The sequence below is a fragment of the Sorex araneus genome, chromosome 3 (genome assembly GCF_027595985.1).
Source record: "Sorex araneus isolate mSorAra2 chromosome 3, mSorAra2.pri, whole genome shotgun sequence".
NCBI lineage: Eukaryota > Metazoa > Chordata > Mammalia > Eulipotyphla > Soricidae > Sorex > Sorex araneus.
The window spans coordinates 218727237-218746080 of NC_073304.1; the positions used below are offsets into that span (position 1 = coordinate 218727237).

Consider the following 18844-nt stretch of genomic DNA (forward strand, 5'->3'; position numbering starts at 1 on the left):
GCAGGCAGGGAGCGAGGAGCCCGGCTGAAGGCAGAAACCGAGTTCTCCAAGCCACAGAGCTGTGGCTGTCCTGCCTCTGGGGAACCTTTATACCCACTCTGCGGAGGGTGTGGACAGACTTTGTAATGTCTCTTTTCTTTTTACTTCTTCACTGGGGTTCAAATGCCCTTCTCCTCAGTCTGTTATTTGCCTCCCTCAGAAGAGTCCCTTGTCCCATAAAATTCTTTACTTGGGCTTCTTGCTAAGTCAGGACTCCTCTTCAGGCTCTACACCCATGAAACCCGAGTTTTGTGGTAGCCCTTCAAAGAGGCCACAGCTCTCACCCAAATATCTGCCCTTGTTAACTGGGAGTTGGTCCAGCCAATGACATTCTTCTGGGTCACATGGTCTGACAAACCCATAATCAGACTCTCCTGTGGGCCCACCTGGTGTTTGTAGGGAGGGGCTGGTTCTGGCTCAAGGAAGACGTTGAGCTGAGTGGCAACATGGACTTGTTCCATCAATGTGGACAGCAGGATCCCATGCTGGAGGTGCAGAAGGCCGGTCAGCTGCTGTGTGCTGACCGCCGGGTACCACTGAAAAGATTGCAGAGCAGCGACTGGAGAGAAGGTACAGGGATGTGCCTTGCATGCCGCTGAGCCCTGTGCAATCCCTGATACCACATACCACATGTGTCCTGAGCATTGCCATGAGTGACTCCTGAGCAAGGATAGCTGAGGAGCACTTCAAGTAGGGGCTCTAACCATTGGTTTGCGAACAAGGAAGGTTCAGGTGGAAAAGATCCTTTACAAGATTACTCTAAGGGCTCTTTCACACGTGTCCACCCTTGAACATGGATGTCACTTGTCTCAATGTTTCTTTGCTTGCTTATTTCCACTCTGGAGAAGCCCGTGTTCTCTCTTTTTGTTTAATTATTTTTTTTATTGAATCACCATGAAACACAGTTACAATGCTTTCATGTTTGAGTTTGGGTCATACAATGATCAAACACCCATCCCTTCACGAGTGCACATTTTCCACCACCAAAATACCCAGTATGCACCCCCTATCCAAACCTTCCCCTGCCTATGTGGCAGACAATCTCTCTACTTTGACTACATTCAGTATTTCAACACCAGTCCCACCATCATTATTTGGAGTTTTCCTGCCACCATTCAAAGCTGCCGAAAAGGCAATGCTAGGCAATTTGTTTTGTATTGCTTGTTATGAATAGCATATGATGTTGTGCGGCCACTCTCACTCCTGGAATTCTAAAATTTCAATTATAGGGTCTGGAGAGATCTCTGTAGCAAGCTATATGGTCCCAAGATTCATTTGTGTGTCTCTGGGATCATGGCAGTTAAGGAGCTTAATAAGTAGCCAGGAGCAGTTCATGGGTATCATCTCAGGATCCCATCAGAGTGGGGGACGAGAGGGACCAGCTCCTCCTCTATCCCGTGAGGCCTGGCATTTGCCATTACTGCTCCCGTGTACCTGGGCTTTTCACTGAGTTCTGGAAGCCTTCACAGAGGCTCTCCCAGTGGCCGCCGGGATTCCTAGGGGGCAGGTGGAGGGACAGCACCTGCTCCCATCTGGAGTAGCCCAGAGAAAGTGGCTTATTGCAAAGTCCACAGGCATCTCTGCAGCGAGCTACTGGGTTCCAAGATTCATTTGTGTGTCCCCATGTTCTCTCTTGAGCACATACTTCTCTTTGTCTCTCCTCCTCACTTCTTTATAAATAAGTTGTCATTAAAAACTACCTTATTTTGCAAAAATAAAAGAGGGCTTTAAAAAATAGACAATGTAACTGTATATCTCATGGTGATTCAATAAAAATATATATTAGCATATTCTTAGCATATCATATGATGATACATTCACATGTTGAAAGAAAAAAGACTATAAACTAAAATTTCTATTTAGCATAGCTGTCACTGTCATCCCATTGCTCATCAATTTGCTCAAAGGGGTACCAGTAATGTCTCCATTGTGAGACTTGTTGTCACTGTTTTGGCATATCAAATATTCCACAGGTAGCTTGCCAGGCTCTGCCATGTTGTAGCTTGTTGGGCTCTCCGAGAGGGACAGAGAAATCAAACCCAGGTCGGCTGCACGCAAGGCAAATGCCCTACCACTGTGCTATCGCTCCAGCCCCTACTTAAAAATTGAATTAAGATATCAAAATATAGAAAATTGGAATAAAGATTAAGAAATACATATGTATAAGCTAAAATGTCCACCTACCTGCATTTGAACCATCATGGAAGAGTGTCCGAAAGCAGGTACAACATAAAGGAACAGGTGACCTCATCAAACTTCTCCACCAAGGCGTCCAGCACAGCAGAACAGTAAAGGAAACTGGGAAAGGCAGGAAACAAGCCACAGAGACCTCCCCCAATGGGAAACCTTGGCTTTTGATCTCCAGATTCCCTGTGCATTGACTTTATATTCCATAATCTTTCTGTGTCATTTCAGAGGACCGAGGAGGTAGTTCACTGGAAGAGCACATCCCTCAGATGTGTGAGGCCCTCGCTCTGACCCTTAACACCACATACATACACACAAAAAACAAATTTTCAAAGTTTCCAATTAAATTTTATAACATTTTGTCCACTTTTCACAGTTACATGGACACACCAGCAAGAGGGGCCACAGAGGTTCTCCTGGTATCCCACTATTGGGGTCCATGGATCCTGTCTCAAAGCTGAAGGTCAAAGGTCCTCGGGGACTGGAGAGACAGCTCAGTGCCTGCTCTGTATGCAGGAGCTCCGGGTTCCAGGAGCTCCCAATCCCCTGAGCACCACCAGAAGCAGCCCCAAAGCAGGGAGCAGGGAGTAGACCCTGAATACTATCATGTATAGGAAAAAAAATATTTTTTTAATGGTACTGGGGAGGCTTCATAGTCATATAGTTGAATCCCAGCACCTCCGCACCAAGAAAGAAAATGCTGAGACAGAGCGTGGTGGGGAATATTGCAAGATTCTGGGAGTCATTTGGGGTTGATGCGAGAGGTGCAAGAAGGCACCAGAAGGTCTGAGGAATGGGGTGGCCCTGGTCCTGAATATATAAAAGTGGCCTAATTATAGGCACCACCTGGTCTCCCCTGCACCGCAGGGAGCAGCACCCCAGCCTCTCCTGTGGGTTTGGCTGCTGGCCAGGGCTGTAGTTTTATTGACAACTTATTGGAGTCCTTCACCCCCCCACCTCACGCTTTCATGGCAGGACTCAGCCAGAGTCGCAGATCATGGTCCTTCATCTGCCACCTCCAAGGCCATGATCACCGCTTATTATAATGCCATTCAGATGAAAAGTCCCACCTCAGGACAGTAAAACCAAATTTTCTTTGTTTTCTTCCAAAGCAATTAAAGAGGAAAGACTAAGTGGGTCCGGAGGCTGAATCACAGAGGCTGCAGAGGAAGACTCAAGGCTCAGCGCTGGCTGTCAGGGAAGTTTCTTTCTCCCTCTCCCTGGGCCTGGAGCAAACGGAGGGTCCGCAAGCTGGAGGGTGAACATCTGCTGCTAGGGAAGAGCACGGGCCTGCTCCCAAGTCCCAGCCTTCCAGCGATGAGCTGCTCCCTCATCCCGCCACCTTCCTCCCACTGGGGAGATTTGCCCGGGAGCATGGGCTCGAAGCCAGCAGGCAGCCTTCTCCAAGTTCTCCGCTCTGATCTACTAGCATGGCCGCAGGGAAGCTGTGGTCCAAGGACAAGGTCTAAAAGCGGGAAAATGCACGGAGTGGGGCCTCCAAAGAGTAGACACTGAATTAGCCTGCACAGCCCGTGACAAGGGTGAAGAGCAGCGAGCTGGAAACAGAAGAGAGGCGTTTGCAAAGAGAGAGAAGAACATGAAGTGATAAGAGAAGAAGGAAACCTCATGCATTCTCGGCATCAGGCAGAAACTAGCCCGTCTTCAAATAAGAAAGTCTGGAGGGAGCAAAACAGACCGGTCAGGGCAGCCTGAACTCCTGTGTGGACAGTGGCCTCCGGCTAAGTATCCTGGGAGAGTCAACAGAGATGCTCGGAAGAGATCCACAGCCCCAAGACCCGAGAAAGCAGTGACCCTGCTCCCAGCAAGCCAGGCCTGAACCTTCCCACCACCGTCTAGCCTGATGCTGGCATGTCAGAGGGTTTCTGGACTGCGCTCTGCCCAAGAGCGGGACTTGTGCTCCCCCATCCTACATGACTCTGGAAGTGAAGACAAAGGATTCCGGAGTCAGTTCTAGCTTCTAGACAGTCAACAACCACCAGGCAGATGTAGCTAAGAGGGAAAGTTGGGAGTCACGGGGACCCCTGAAGATTCCTTTCCTCCTGCCTGGCTGCCTGCAGATGATGCTACAGCGGAGAATCAAGGATGGAGACAGCGGACCAGGCACCGGGCAGGTAAGTGCACGCCTTCCCCTGTGTCGCTCAGGGCTCACCTCCCGGCTAGAAACTGGAGGTCATGTGCTGCTGGGGTGAGTGGTGAAGGGCACAGGCGGTGAGGGGCGAGGAGCAAGCCTCCCTGAGTCCTGATCTCATTTGTGGGTATGATTCTTTCTGAGAGAAAGCAAACAAGTCAAGGGCCCGTGAAACCCACATTCTGTGGCTGGTTGCCCATCCAAACCCACATTCTCTGGCCAGCTCCATTTTACTCATCTCTGGGCAGGGTGTGAGAGTAAACTGAAACTGGAGAATCCTAGTTCCAGTAGCAGGTGATCTTGTCATGGGCAATTCAGGCAAGCGCAGGTGCCAAAAATAACAAAAATAATGAGAAGGGAAGGAGTTGTTGAAAGATGTGAGATGCTTATGGGTGCTGATTGCCTGGAACCTAGATAGAAAGCTGCAGGGGGAGTGGGAGGATCATGGGGGGGAGGGGACTTAAGGGCAGCTGCTGTTTTATCTATCAAGTGCCTTGCGGAGCCCCAGGACTAGAAAATGGGGTACTGGAGTGATGGAATGGGCCCAGGAGACCCTTGTTTTCTCCAAACCCTCGGTCCTCCTTGACACACCGACCCCAACATTGGTGATATCATGGGGTGCTTCACCTCCTCATGTTCTCTTTCCCCCACCTCCACTTCTGCTCACGTCTTTTCCTGCCCCAAACTCCTGCCAGGCCATGTGTCCCCCACGCACGTTCCTAATCCAGGAGGTGAGGGATGGGACCATTCCAGACTCTTTACCTGAATCCCCCAGGAGATGTATGGGTGACGGCTGGGTGAAGATGAGTCAGAGGTAGGTGGCAAACCACTGATCTCATCCGAATCCTAATCCTCTGAGAAGCTGCCCTCCCAGAGGGGTTGGTAACTAGTTATTCGGGTATTTGGCTCCTGTTGCTTTGACTCCCATAGACAGGGATGGGGGCAAAGTTCTGTCTCCGGTCCCTGAGCCCCCCCCAACCCCTGTAAATAAGTTATAAGTAAATAAGAGCAAGTGAAGGAGGCTGCCAGGGGAACAGTCCAGAAGGTCAGGAAGAGCCAATGCTAAGATAATCAATGGTGAAGAAGGAGGAAGGAATGAGAATCAAGCGAGGGGACATGTGGGAGAGCCGAGCCCTGGGTATGGGCTCTCATAGATTGCTGTGAGTGACTGAGACTCAAGTTCTGAAGTTCCAATGCCAGGCAGGAGGAAGACAGAAGCCTGGCTGGGGTGAGGGGGGCCTCAACTGCAGGAGGCTGTGAATGTGATGAGGGAGATGGACTTTGCCTGGGTGAAGAGTCACCAGGATATCCACACCAGAGAGAGTCCCCGAACCCAGATGCCTCTGGGTGATCAAATGCCCCCCCTCCCGCAGGGACTCCTGCCCCAGTCTAGGAGAATGGATCTGAACATGGGGTCTCACCTACGTGTCCCTCCATAGAATCCCTAGAGGTTGGAGCTGGCTGGAAAGAGAAGAGGTGGGGCGAGGGGAGACCCTGGGGGTGGCGGGTATTCTCTCTGCTTTAGCTCCTACTGCAGAGTGGGTAGTGGGGAGAGAAACCTGTTCTGGTGCTCTCCGGGCTGGGGCAGGGGGATCCCCAGTGGAATGGCTCACACATATGGAATCCCTGCGCCCCACCATTTGTGAACAATGTAGCAGTGAGGAGGTATCAGGGGCACTGAGGTAAGGGGCTTTGTTATGGCACCAGGGAGATCCACTGTCCCAGACATGCAATTGCTGGGGTCCTCAGGCTAGTTGCAGATGCTGAGAACTTTCACTCTTTCCAGTGGCCTTCCAGGCCTGGATTCTCTAAGCATAGCATAAACACACTCTCCAGTGGAAATGGTGGGTAATTACGGTTCTGTCCCACTGCTGGCACAAATCTGAGACCTGGCCTGAGTGGTGACGAGCAGGGTTGCCGGAGACAGGCTGCCTGGATCTGCAACCAGGCTTCACCTCAAGCTGTGTGACGCAGGGCAAGTCACTTAACCCCTCTGAGACTTGGTTCCTCATCTGCAGTATATTTAGACCATATGGCCTATTTAGACACGTATCGCCTGGTGGAGAACTTAGCTCAGTGCCTGACTCAGAGTCAAAGCTCCACAACCACAAGCTTTAATGACAGCAATGTTTGTGAGGAGGATGAAGCTGATTTAATGGTGGTGATCGTCATTATAAGATTTCCATTTCCAGGGGATCCCCAAACCTCTCCCAAGCATAAAGACCCTGTCTACCCAGCACTTGCTTCCCAGGAGTCTAAATCACTTCACACATATACAAACACACACGCGCATGCACACACACACACACACACACACACACACACACACATAAATATCATCTCATCAAAGCTAATCTCTTTAATTATAAACGACAGCCAGGGCATTGGATGTGAACTTCAGAAACACAGGTCAGTCACCCCAGGGGCCCCACTGACTCACTCGGTGTCACCCGCAGAATCCTCAGCCACTGGCTGACGCACCTCCTTGCCTGCCCTTGAAAGGGAAGAGCAGCGTTGCCTACTCTGACGTGGTGCAAGAAGAAATGGGTTAATTTGGTTAGACAGCTTTGAACTTGTTGGATGAAAGAAGCTATTTAAGTACAAAGGAGGAGGCAAAGGTGTTTGGGTCAGGTGATCTAGACTGTGCTTTCCTACCAGAGTCACTCTGTCACTTGGGAAAGAGCAGAGGAACCACAAAGGGGAATGGATGTGGTGTGTCAGTCTTGACCCTTCTGGAAGGTTCTATGATGAGTCTCCTGTTGTCTTCCAGGTCTATCAATCCTATCTGTATTGAGAGGGGTCAGCAGGTGGGAGACTGGTGTGAAAGTGGCACAGCCTCCAGGTATGGGGACAAAGCTCTCTCCACTGGGGGTTGTTCAGAGATGTGGTCACTCCAGCTGAGGAGGAGTTAGACTCAGCCTCTCTTGGCTGAACTGTGTAAACTGTGTAAACTTGCGAGCAAGTGACTCTGATTCAGAGGGAATACCAGAACCCTGTCGGAGAGTGGACATGTTGGCTTTCCTTGAACACGTGTGGCTTCACAGGGAGTCATAGAATTGAGGGGCCAGAAGACCCTCTATTGCCATTGCATCCAACACCACCAGGTACCCAGAGTAGCTCCTCAACATCTTCGCTAAGAGGTTGTAAAAGTCCTGCTTGAATGTTCACAGAGACGGCGAGCTCACTGCCTGTTGTGAAAACTCTGGCATGGCTTACTACTGGTATGCATTCCCCGCCGTGGCTAATCTGGACACCCAAGAGTCCAGGCTGGGCAGCAATCAGAGGACTATCCATTGGAGGCTGGAATGGGATGGAGCAGGTGGGGGTAGTTGCACGAAATCTGTGTGGATGAATTTGACTTTCCTACACTGATTATTCCGAAGAGTGACTTTTAGACTTGAAGACAGTACAGGGGGTAAGGTGTATAACCTATATGCAGCTGCCAGGGTGACCCCAGTAATTCCAGCACCACAAGCCCTGAGCAACATCATGTGCTCTGTCCCCTACATGAACCATTGACCTAACTGGCCAAGAATCACCTCGAGTGGCTCTTGGGCCCCCCTAAGCACCTCTTATGAAACCCAAAACGAGAATAATTTATTGACCATATTTAGAGTTTCAGAACTGGAAGGAGAAGGAATCCTCACCCTGAGAGGGTAAGGCCAACCCTTTCTGCCAAGTGTCCAACCAATCAGGGGCTCACTCTCCAAATAAGCCCCCAACCCAGTGGTTCTCAAAGGCGCATGTGCAGGACTAGAGTTATAGCACAGTGGGTAGGGCATTTGCCTCATGTGCAGCTGGCCAACCCGGGTTCAATTCCCAGCATCTCATATGGTCTCCTAAGCACCATCAGGAGTAATTCCTGAGTGCAGAGCCAGGAGTAACCCCTGAGCATCCCTGGATGTAGCACCCCACCACCACCACCACCAAATAAAGCCAAAAAACAAAAGGTATGTGTGCATAAAATCTACTCGAAGTCTCCATAAACCTGATTGTCTGGGGTTAGAGAGATAGTAATAGGAGACAAGGCACTTGCCTGCCACCTTGCAAGACGCCCATCTGGTCTATCCCCAGCACTGCATAGGGTTCCCGGCACCACCAGGGGTCACTCCTGAGCACTGCAGAGTGTAGCCCATAAACCAACCCAAAACAAAAAATTACTGTCTGCTTCTGCAGAACCCTCTGGGGTGGGGCTCCAGAATTTGAGTTTCCCAAGAGTTCCCATGATGCCCCGGGTCTGACAGAAGCCCACACTCTGCTCTGCACAGCTGCCCTCCACCTCCGCACATGCCCTTGGTTTCACCTCCCAAGCTCTCCACGTCTGGGCCTTGGATCTAGTTCAAAGATATCGAGGCTTAAGTCTGAGAATAACAGCCACTCCCTCTTCGCAGGTTTTTATGGGGGTGCTGGGTCATGGCGCCCTGTTTGTGGGCATCTGATGAGTCTCTCTCATCATGTCCTGTGACCTGAGCTCTTCCTTGCACCAAGATCTGATGGACTCTCCCAGATAAAGGGGTGGGACTGCCTCGTGTCTGTCCTTTAAAATCTTCGTAAATCTGACCTGCACTCACTGACTTGCATTGAGAGTAGAGTGTCACTCGGGTGTACTGTTTTGCTGACATCCGTGGAAACCGTGGTCCTCTTCGAATTGCCATCTCCCAGAACCAATTCAAGTGAATGAGCCCCAGCCCCTGCGTCTGTGAGCATGGTTGGCTCAAGAAGCCCCCCGCTGTGCTCACTTGCACTCCTCGAAGCTCCCCGAACAGCAGGCTGGAGGGACTGAGTCCAGCCGGCTCAGGGACCCTAATGCAGCTGACGTGAAATTTATTAATAAAAATAAAAACAAGGTCCCCTGCCACATCTCAGAGCAGCCAGGAGGCCAGAGGAAGGACACTCTGAGGAGAGCAAGCACAAATCTGGGGCACAACCCACTGACCAAGAAGAATTCCTGGCTTTCCTGTCCATCAGGGTGGCCAAGGAACAATAGCCTGGGTGGCAGGCCTGGAAAGGGGTGCCCAGGAGACTGGAGATGCTTCCCCTTCCGCACCGAGATGATGGGCCCAACCCACAGGAAGCCATGGAGGCCCAGAGAGGCAGGGAGAGCAGGAGGTACAGGCTACAGGGGCTGCCTGGGGGTGCTGGAGGATGAGGTGGCACATGGGTTGCAGGGGAGCCTGTAGAGAGAAGTATAAGACAGTGGGTGAGAATGGCACCAAACAGCTGGAGGTGCCAAGGGGGTTTTCAACCTTAATGCCCCACTTCCCCTAGGCCTAAAAGGAGGCTGTGACATGCCTGAGTCCACAGCAGAGCTGAGACAGAGTTCCGGGTACCCCTGTGCAAAGCCCATGTTCCCCCCAACCCACCCACATGCAGAAGAGCTGGGTGGTGTGAAAGGCTGGCAGAGCCACCTCTTTATGGTGAGACAACACTTGGTTTCCATCCTCATTGCTTGAAAGATCCGGTCATCCAATGAGCCCTTTTCACAGTGCTACCAAGAGCCAGGCAGCAGTGCAGCAAATCTGTGGCAACATTTGTATGCACTGTGTGTGTGTAGAATCTCACACTCAGGTAGACAATGGAGCTGATCCTAATGGAAGTGATTTGCAACCTGGCACCTAGTGTGTATCTCTAAAAGTTCTCCTACACGCTCTCCTCTAAGTCCAGGTGGCTCACCAGCCAACAAGACAGTGCACTTGTCCCCAAAGATGTTTTCTGCAAGACCGGTCCCTTCTCGGACATTTCTACAGGTGCCTGCTTTGCACTTGATGTTGACACAAACATCAGGGCACCTACTTGCAGTCCTCACTCTCCAGAAGGTTCCGGTACGTGGCGATCTCCGACTCCAGCCGCGCCTTGACGTCCAGCAGCACCTGGTACTCCTGGTTCTGCCGCTCCAGGTCACTGCGGATCTCGGCCAGCTGCTCCTCCACGGTACTGATCAGACACTGCATCTGGGCCAGCTCCGTGCCAAAGCGGGCCTCGGCCTCACACAGGTTGTTCTGCAGACAGTCTTTCTGGAAGAGCATAGAGAGAGAGGAAATGGCAGGTTTAAAGCAGGGATCTTTGCCCTCGACCAGACCTTGACAGCCCCAAGGCCCTGCCAGCCCCAAAGAACAATGCAGCTCCTGCAAGCTGCCTCCAGCTGGACAAACTATCTCTGCACTACTTATATGCATCAGGGACCTTAGGACAAAATTCAAGCCTCTCCTCTGGCAAAATGTCCTCTCCCAGGGCCTCTACCTACTGCTATGAAAAAGTTCTTGAAAAGGGAAGGACATCAAGGAGTTGGTTCCTGCTCTGTTGAAGCCAGGCATAGCTGAGCTCAAGAGCTGCCCAGGGCAGTGGGTACTGCTCCCCAACCCCCCAGACTTGAGACTTGCTGCATGCACCAGCCTCACCAGGTCATGCTGGGCTTGAAGCTCCACCTCCAGGGCGTTCACTGTGCAGTGCAGCTCCAGGATCTCCGACTGGCAGCACTGCAGCTCCTCAGAGCACGACGTGGCCTGCAGGCTGATGCCCTCTGACTGCAGCACAATGACATAGAGATACCATCACCCCCTGCCCACAGGAAGTGGGGGGCTCACCTGCCCTGTGGTGCCCACCTCACCTGGGCCTGGAACCACTGCTCCACATCCTGGCGGTTGGTTTCCACCATGGTCTCGTACTGGCACCGCATCTGCGCCAACACCCTACCCAGGTCCACGGTGGGCTCCGTGTCCACCTCAATCCGCAGCCTGTCCCCCAGCTGGCATCTCAGAGTGTGGACTTCCTGTGGGCATAGGAAGAGGACACCCGATTCCTGGGGAACTCTGTTGCTCTCCACCCAAAGCTTCATCTCTTCCTGCCCTTCTACCCCCAGCAACTTCTCATTGCTCCCCCCAAGGAGGCTGCACTGCCTGAAACCTCCTGGAAGCTTTCAGAGATGGTGGGTTATGTGCAGGTGCCCCCCAGAAAGCCAAACAAAGAGAGCCTTTGTGATTTGTGAGATTTCTCCCACGACCAAGCCTGCAGAGCTTTGAGCTGGAAAAAGGGGCTCCCCACCCCAAGAACCCTGGGTCCACCCCTAGAGAAGTCTCCCCCCATCACCCAAAGGGCCACGCACCTGCTCGTGATTCTTCTTGAGGCAAAGCAGCTCCTCCTTCAGAGACTCTACTTGGGCCTCCAGGTCGCACTTGGCAAGCGTGAGGTCATCCAGTGCCCGGCGCAGCCCACACACATCCGCCTCCACCAGCTGGTGCAGCGAGTTCTCTGCCCGATACCTTCCCACAGGAGGACCAGCAGGGGGGTCAGAGCCACGGGGGGAGATTGAGGGGGGCCAGAGCACTCCCGAGTGAGATTAGCACTCTGGTCTTCCCTCTGCAAATGATTGTGAGCTCCCAATCCCTGTGCCCTGGGCTGAGCCCAGGAGGTGGCAGGGTGGCACCAGAGTGGCTGCTGAGGATACCAGAGTGGACATGTAGTCAGCACATGCCCTGGTAGGCTGAGGGCAAAGGCAAGGCTAGAGTAGACCATCCTCCTCCTTGCCCCCAATGCTGATGGGTTCTTTGATTAGAACCAAGGGGCCAGCACGAACGAAGGACCCGGCTTTCTTTAGCTCTTGGCAGAAGCTTCGGCCAAGCCTGGGGGAGAAACCAGGGACATGCAACTCCCCTGCCTGCTCTAGGACAGACTTTCTTTGCCCTGAGCCTTCTGACCCTCCCTGTGCTGCCTCAGACTGTGCCTGTGATTTGGTGAATGAAGTGCACAACGGGTGGCGCTGCACAGTGGAAACAGCCTTGCTGAGGGAGCAGCTGAGTTTTATGGGAATCCTTCTGAAGTCACTATGCCACCGTCACGTGACTTCTGGCAGGTCACATGACTTCTGGCAGGACATGTCTTGAGCTCCAGCACTCTCCAAAGACTCTGCTAAACCAGTTCCTAGGTTGGAATCAAACATCCGATGTCTCCTGAATCGCACTGTCAACTATGACAGCTAAACAAACGTGAAGAATAAGAGTTTCTGTTTCACACTGTGTTCACCTCATGAAACCAGTGTTTTGCAATATGGATCTGTTTCCTCTCTGGTGCCAATCACATCCCATAAGGGAAGTCCAGGTTTGGCCTCTGGCTCATCCCCCCACGATCCTCCCCGCAACTCACTTGGTCTGGAAGTCATCGGCAGCCAACTTGGCATTGTCTATTTGCACCACCAGCCTGTTGTTCTCAGATTTGATGCACAGGATCTGGGGAAAGAAAGGAAGCTTGAAGATTCTACTCCCAGAGCCCTCTGTGGCCTGGGTTACAGGAAGCTCCATGATCTGGAACATTCCCTAGGATAAGACAAACCCCCAACCAGGTAAGAGATCCATGAGCATAGTGGTGCGAGACGTGGTTGGCTAGGGGTGAAGGCACAGGCCTAAGAAAACATGGAAGAAAGCAGCAAACTCAACACAGAACAGACTTGATCATTTTTTGCCAACACTGAAGCTCAGTCTGATATCAACAAGAGTAGGAGTCTAGGCCACAGCATTAGTTGGTTATTAAAGTTCTAGGTGGGACCCACTCTTAAGAAGTCCCTCACATTAGGGGTCCAAGTCCCCCCCCACCAAGCTCTTCTCTGAAGCTAGTCAGGCTTCCATGGCCCCTATTCCAACATTCTGGATCATCTTGTCCCCAGAACTAAGATGTGGGCTCTTAAGAGCATTGCACTGATTACCAAAAGGGACCTCAGATACACCCTATAATAATTAAGCCTGCCTCGAAAAGGACCTCAGAACCTGTCTTCTGTACCCTGGCTTGCCTCCCAAAATTAAGCGGCAACTGATTCTGCAGCAACAACATAAGGATTGGGGACCTGAAATGAAAGGAACACAAACTCAGAATCCTGGAGTATCAAATCCTACCTCTCAACCTCTACTCCTGCCCATTCACCTCCATGCTAGAGAGTCTCTTTCCTCCTTCAAAAGCGTATTTCAGCTGTGGCTGTTTCCACTAACAACCCAGGTCCTGTGCCTGTAAGATTCAGGGAAATTTTTCAGTAAAAACTGGATGGCAAATATTTGGGGTTTTGCAAACTATGAGTCTCCATTCTAGCTCCTTGATCCAGCCCCGACAGCACAAAAGCAGCTCAGACAACCCATGATGACCGAGAGATGATCATAGTCCATGTGCCAGTGTGATGTCTTGACAAGGCTAGAGTCAGTTCAAGAGCCACAGCTTTTCAGGAATCACAAGGCCTCACCTTCTGCTGCAGCTCCTCCACGGTGCGGAAGTAGCTCTGGTAGTCAGGACACAGCGTGGACTCGTGGCACTTGCTCCACTCCTGGATCTTGCTCTCCAGCTCCGCGTTCTCACGCTCCAGCTGCCTCACCTTCTCCAGGTAGTTGGCCAGCCGGTCATTCAAGAACTGCATGGTCACCTTCTCGTGGCCATTCAGGGCACCTTCGCCATAGGGCCCACAGCTGCCAATATTGCCGGGGATGTTGCAGGTCCCTGGCAGGGGGCAGGCCGTGTGGCAGCTGGTGGGCACACAGCAGCTGGGTCTTCCCAGGGGTGTGGAGCCCACACGCACCTTGTTGGCATGTGCCACTGTGGCTGACAGGCACTGGGGGGCTTCCTTGGTCCCTGAAACCTTCCCACCCAGGAGAGCATGGCAGCTATTAGCAGGCATGATGCAGGAAGCCCAGGCCCCTGCGTTGTGCACAGCGGGGTCTGCTGAGGGTTGAAAGCGTCCCTCACTAGACCTTATATAGGCTCCTCGTGGGTGTGGGTGCAAGGAAACTGGCATTTTCCTCATTAATATTTATGTCAATTCTTATACAATCACTCTATTACTTGGTGATTTGTCTCCTATAAAGAGTTAACGAGCTTGTGAAAGAGGCCTTAACTCCCCCAGAAGGCTTCCCACCACGCAGGGTCCAAGGAAACCGGAAGTGAGGTCTTGGAGCTCTCGTGTCCTGTGGCTGGGAATGTCCCCCTCTGTAAATCCTGGCAGAGCATGGCAAGAACCAGAGGCTCCTCACATGACCTCAGGGTATCTAGTTTCTCCCTCGGAATGTTCCCTCCATGGCCCAAGCCACTCTCCTCTTCCCACTGGCCCATGGAGAAAAAGAAGAAATCTCAACTGGTTTGTGGGACACTCCTTGTTTGGAGGGAAGGGCTGGGCTTTAATAAGAGGAGTAAAAAGTAAATGATCTTGATATTAGAAAGGCAATAAAAGAAGGTGTTAAAAAAAAGAAAAGGAGCTGGGAGGTGACTCAAAATGGTAGCACAGCTGCTCTGCATGTGTGAGGTCCTGGGTTCCGATCCCCGGTGGTGCGTGGGCCCCAGCCCTGCAATCGTAGCCACCACAAAGAGCTCTGAAGGTTTTAAGTAGAAGAGAGACATTAAATTCAGAGATCAGTAGAAGACTGCATGGGACAGGAAATGGTTTGGGGAGTGGGAGGAGATTGCTGGTTTGGGGTTTTTGTGTTGGATACACACCCAGCAGTGCTCAGGATTTACTCCTGGCTCTGTGTTCTGATCATGCTGATCACTGCTAGTGGTGCTCAGGGGACTATATGTGGTGCCAGGGATTGAATTCTGGTTGGCTACATGCAAAGCAAGTGCCCTACCCCTGTATTTTTTTCTGGTCCTGGGAAACATTTTATATATTCATTCATTCATTCATTCATTCATTCATTCATTCATTCATTCTGTTTGGGGGGCACACCTGGCCATGCTCAAGGCTTACTCCTGGCTCTGCATTCAGGAATCACTTCTGGCAGTGCTCAGGAGACCATATGAGATGATGGGGGTTGAGCCTAGGTTGACCACAGGCAAGATAAGCACCCTATCCATTGTACTATCTCTCTCTAGCCCCTGGGAAACATTTTAAATGTACTTTGAAAGATGATTTCTGCAAGAGACGCCTCTGCCACAGACAGAAAAATAACTGATGCCAATGTGTTCAGGAAATGGAAAATAGTCTCCTAGTGTTGGCACTGATCAGAGGCAGTGTTTGCCAGCTCTGGAAAGTTGCCTTACGTGCAGTCTGTGAGAAGCCTGGAACGTCAGGACCGGCCCCTGTCTAGGCTCCGGGTAGAGATGAATCCACCAAGTGTCAGCCCTGGAGCTGATTCCCCTCCAAGACAAGAAAAGAAAAGGGTAGGAAAGAGACCAGAAGTTCTTGGATCCATGTCAGGGAGAAACACAAAACCAAACACCAGAATTCCAAAGGTACAGTGGTATTTGAAAGAAAAAAGTCTACTTTTTAATGAGTCAAAGAAGAAATCAAGTGAGAAAATATCTTGAACAGTTTTACGCAGTGGCAAGTAGGCTTATCCAAGGCACAATTATTGCTGATCGAAAACATCTTGAACTGAATGAAAATGAAAATACCATGTACCAAATTGATTTGGGCCATCAACACTTTCCCTGTGTGTGTCAAGCAGACAGCAGCAGGGGAGCCTCCGAAAGAACAATGGGTAATTTGTAATTACCAGGCATAGAACGACGGGCCTGTGTCTTGGGGTGTACAGCTCATTAGGGCTGGTGGTCATTAGAGCTTTATGGTGCCTGTTCTCAGGCTCCTCCCCGTCATACAGGGCACCTTCCCTCGGATCCCCTCCCTGAAAGAGTCCCTCCTCCGTAAGAAGATATGCATACTTGGAAACTTTGATCTTTCATCTTTTGAAAGTTCCTGCAGGTCTTTGAAACGACCTCCCTTGATTGTCCATTACTTAGGAGACTCTAGAATAAAATTTAAATTTCCTTAATCTTCAGACACACTCAGAGCTTCAGAAGCTTTTATGGCCTCCTCAGCCCCTAAAACAAACAATCCAGACAGAAGCCAGTTGTTCAATAAGCCCTGAAGAAGGGCAGACGCTCGCTTCCCATCTATGCTAACGAAGACAGATGCTCCCGTGACACCACTCCTAAGATGAATGAATCTCCCAGGAGGTCCTAGAGGTCACACTCCTGGCTCCCATTGCCTCTAAAACATAGAAATATGGACTCGCAAATTTGTATCCTCTTAAACATTAGATCTCTACAAATAACCTCCTTTTAACTAGTTGTCTGCTAGTCCACCATTCTCCAGAATAATCCATCTCCTCATTCTCCAATTTGGTACCAAGAGTTCAACATTTCCTTAGCTTTACTTTTTTTTTAAATAAAAAAAATTTATTTGGATGTTTTTAAGAAGGGAAAGGAGGTAAAGAAAGTGAAAGAGAGAATAACACACCTCAGATAGAACACTTACTTCTCCAAAGGCCAAGCGAACTCCTACACACACCCCAGCATTAGATATGGAAGCATGAAAGTACACATCTCAAGAGGAGAGATACGGGTGACACATGTGCTCAGGCACCACATGGGCACAAGTGGCACATAGGTTCGGGCAGCATATGTGCCAGCATTTCCTTAGCTTCATGCAAGGCAATGACATCTGGAAATGAAGCACAGCTCAGTGCCTCGTGGGTCTTGCAAGGGATTATTAAAATACTCTTCATACAGGGAAAAGAACTCCCCTTTGTGTTTTATCTGCCCATTGCTTCCATTTGTTTTTTCATTTATGTGACAGATACTTATTGAGTACCTGGAGCCCAAAAGGCACTAATGACAACTTAGCAAGCAGGTCAGAATTGGTCCTTTCATTTCATTTCATTTCATTTCATTTCATTTTTATATCTACCCATGAGGTTCCAGAGAAGAAGCACCTAATTGTTCTGCACTGAGCCAGGCTCTCTGTGACAGATATGCCACCTCTCTTCCCTGGATCTTTACTGAATGAGATTCTTTCGCATTTGCTCTGAATACCCGCCAGAGAGTCTTTATCACGCCTAACTGGAAGTTCATGAGGGAGCTGCTGGTGATCTTTCTTGGATTGAGAGCCTTCCAGCAGATGGCCTTAGCAAACCTTGCCAGCAGAAAACCTGGCATAATGGGAATAATGGCAGGGCCCACCAGCTTTCCACCCCAATCCCATTCTGGCTCCCATTCTGGATCTCACTCTGGCCCCAAGGTCAGCAAGCAAGAGCCAGAAGGATGCTGATACACTACTCTGTTAATTGCCGTTAGGTCACTAGGATACCTTGTCCCAGGGACCCACTGCAAATGGTTCCTTATGGATAAGTTCTAGTCACCACAAAGCCCCTCACAGTACCATGCAGGGCACATTGCAAATCAGGAAGCTGGAGCATTAAGGTCAATAGGACAGTCTCTCAGGAGGGGGCAGGCAAAAGGGTAGAAGTGGCAGAGGTGCTCCTAAGAGACTCTGATCCCGGAGACCTACTAACCACTTTTGGCACCCAGCGGCTTCTTACAGAATTGCATCTAGACTGTGAACTGAGCTACAACCTTATGCCGCCCTGGGAGGGCCTTTCTCTCTCGGCCTTTTCTTTTGGTGACTTCTGGCAGAAATCTCTCTGGACTTAATTACTAAAATATCAGAAATCCAAAACCGCGTGGCCGCTCTTGCAGCCATGCGAGCTCATATATTCTTCATTCTCAGCAATGGAAAACAAACTACCAAATGATGCCTTTTCAGCAGGTTTGATTGTTGGAGGAAAATTCCAAATAATAATAGTGAGTTTTCTGTTGGAATATTGAATGTATTCAAAGTGTAGAGAGAATAAAGTGAATATCATTAACCACACAGGTGGAGGGATGGTGAGAGGTGGGGTATACTGGGGTTGTTGGTGGTAGAACATGTGCACTGGTGATAGGATGGGGGTTTGATCATTGTATGACTCAGACTTAAACCTGAAAGCTTTGTAACTTATTTCATGGTGATTCAATTAAAAAATTTTAATTTTAAAAAATTTAAAAATAAATAAAAGAAGTGGCAATGGTGGGAGATGGGGAAGAAGGAGGGCATCAAAATGACATGGTCAGGGGCTGGAGCGATAGCACAGCGAGTAGAGTGTTTGTCTTGCACACGGCCAACCCGGGTTCGATTCCCAGCATTCCATATGGTCTCCTGAGCACCGCCAGGAGTAATTCCTGAGCGCAAAGCCAGGAGTAACCAGATGCATCACCAGATGTGACCTAAAAAGAAAAAAAATGACATGGTCAGACATGAGGAAGTGAGTAAGGCTAAGCTAGGCAGAGAGAGGAAGAATGGGTTTTTTTGAAGAAAAAATGAGCACATGCAAAAATAAAAATGCTATAGAAGCCTCAGAAATCTGAGTCTAGAGCCAGAAAGTTATACATTTGAATGACAGAAGAGCATAAACATAAAGAGTCAACCAGCATCTTTGTGGTATTATTTGAATTTATAGCTGAGGTAACATGGTTGAGGTCATGTTTAAGGTTCTACTTTTGGCCTACAAAGTTACTGCCCCTTCACCACCCCCAGAGTGCCTAAGACCCTACCCCACAGTCCTAAGGTCACTTCTAGTCTGCCCCCACCCTTGTCTTTTACATAATTTCTTTTCCTCGTAGAGGTGTATGTATCATAAAAACGTCCAAGATGGAAGGAGAGGAAGGGACATGAGGGAAACCCACCCA

General features: G+C 50.2%; 1 protein-coding gene across 1 annotated transcript; it reads right to left on the reverse strand.

The window, feature by feature from the left end:
- Window positions 1-9491: 9491 nt before the first annotated feature.
- On the reverse strand, window positions 9492-14024 carry LOC101553869 (keratin, type I cuticular Ha8-like). The gene is made up of 7 exons (XM_055131991.1): window positions 13596-14024; window positions 12515-12597; window positions 11478-11634; window positions 10983-11144; window positions 10774-10899; window positions 10169-10389; window positions 9492-9549 (listed from the first exon to the last, which is right to left on the reverse strand). Exons 1-7 carry the CDS (start codon window positions 14022-14024, stop codon window positions 9492-9494), a joined length of 1236 nt encoding a protein of 411 aa, XP_054987966.1.
- Between the last annotated feature and the right edge of the window lie 4820 nt (window positions 14025-18844).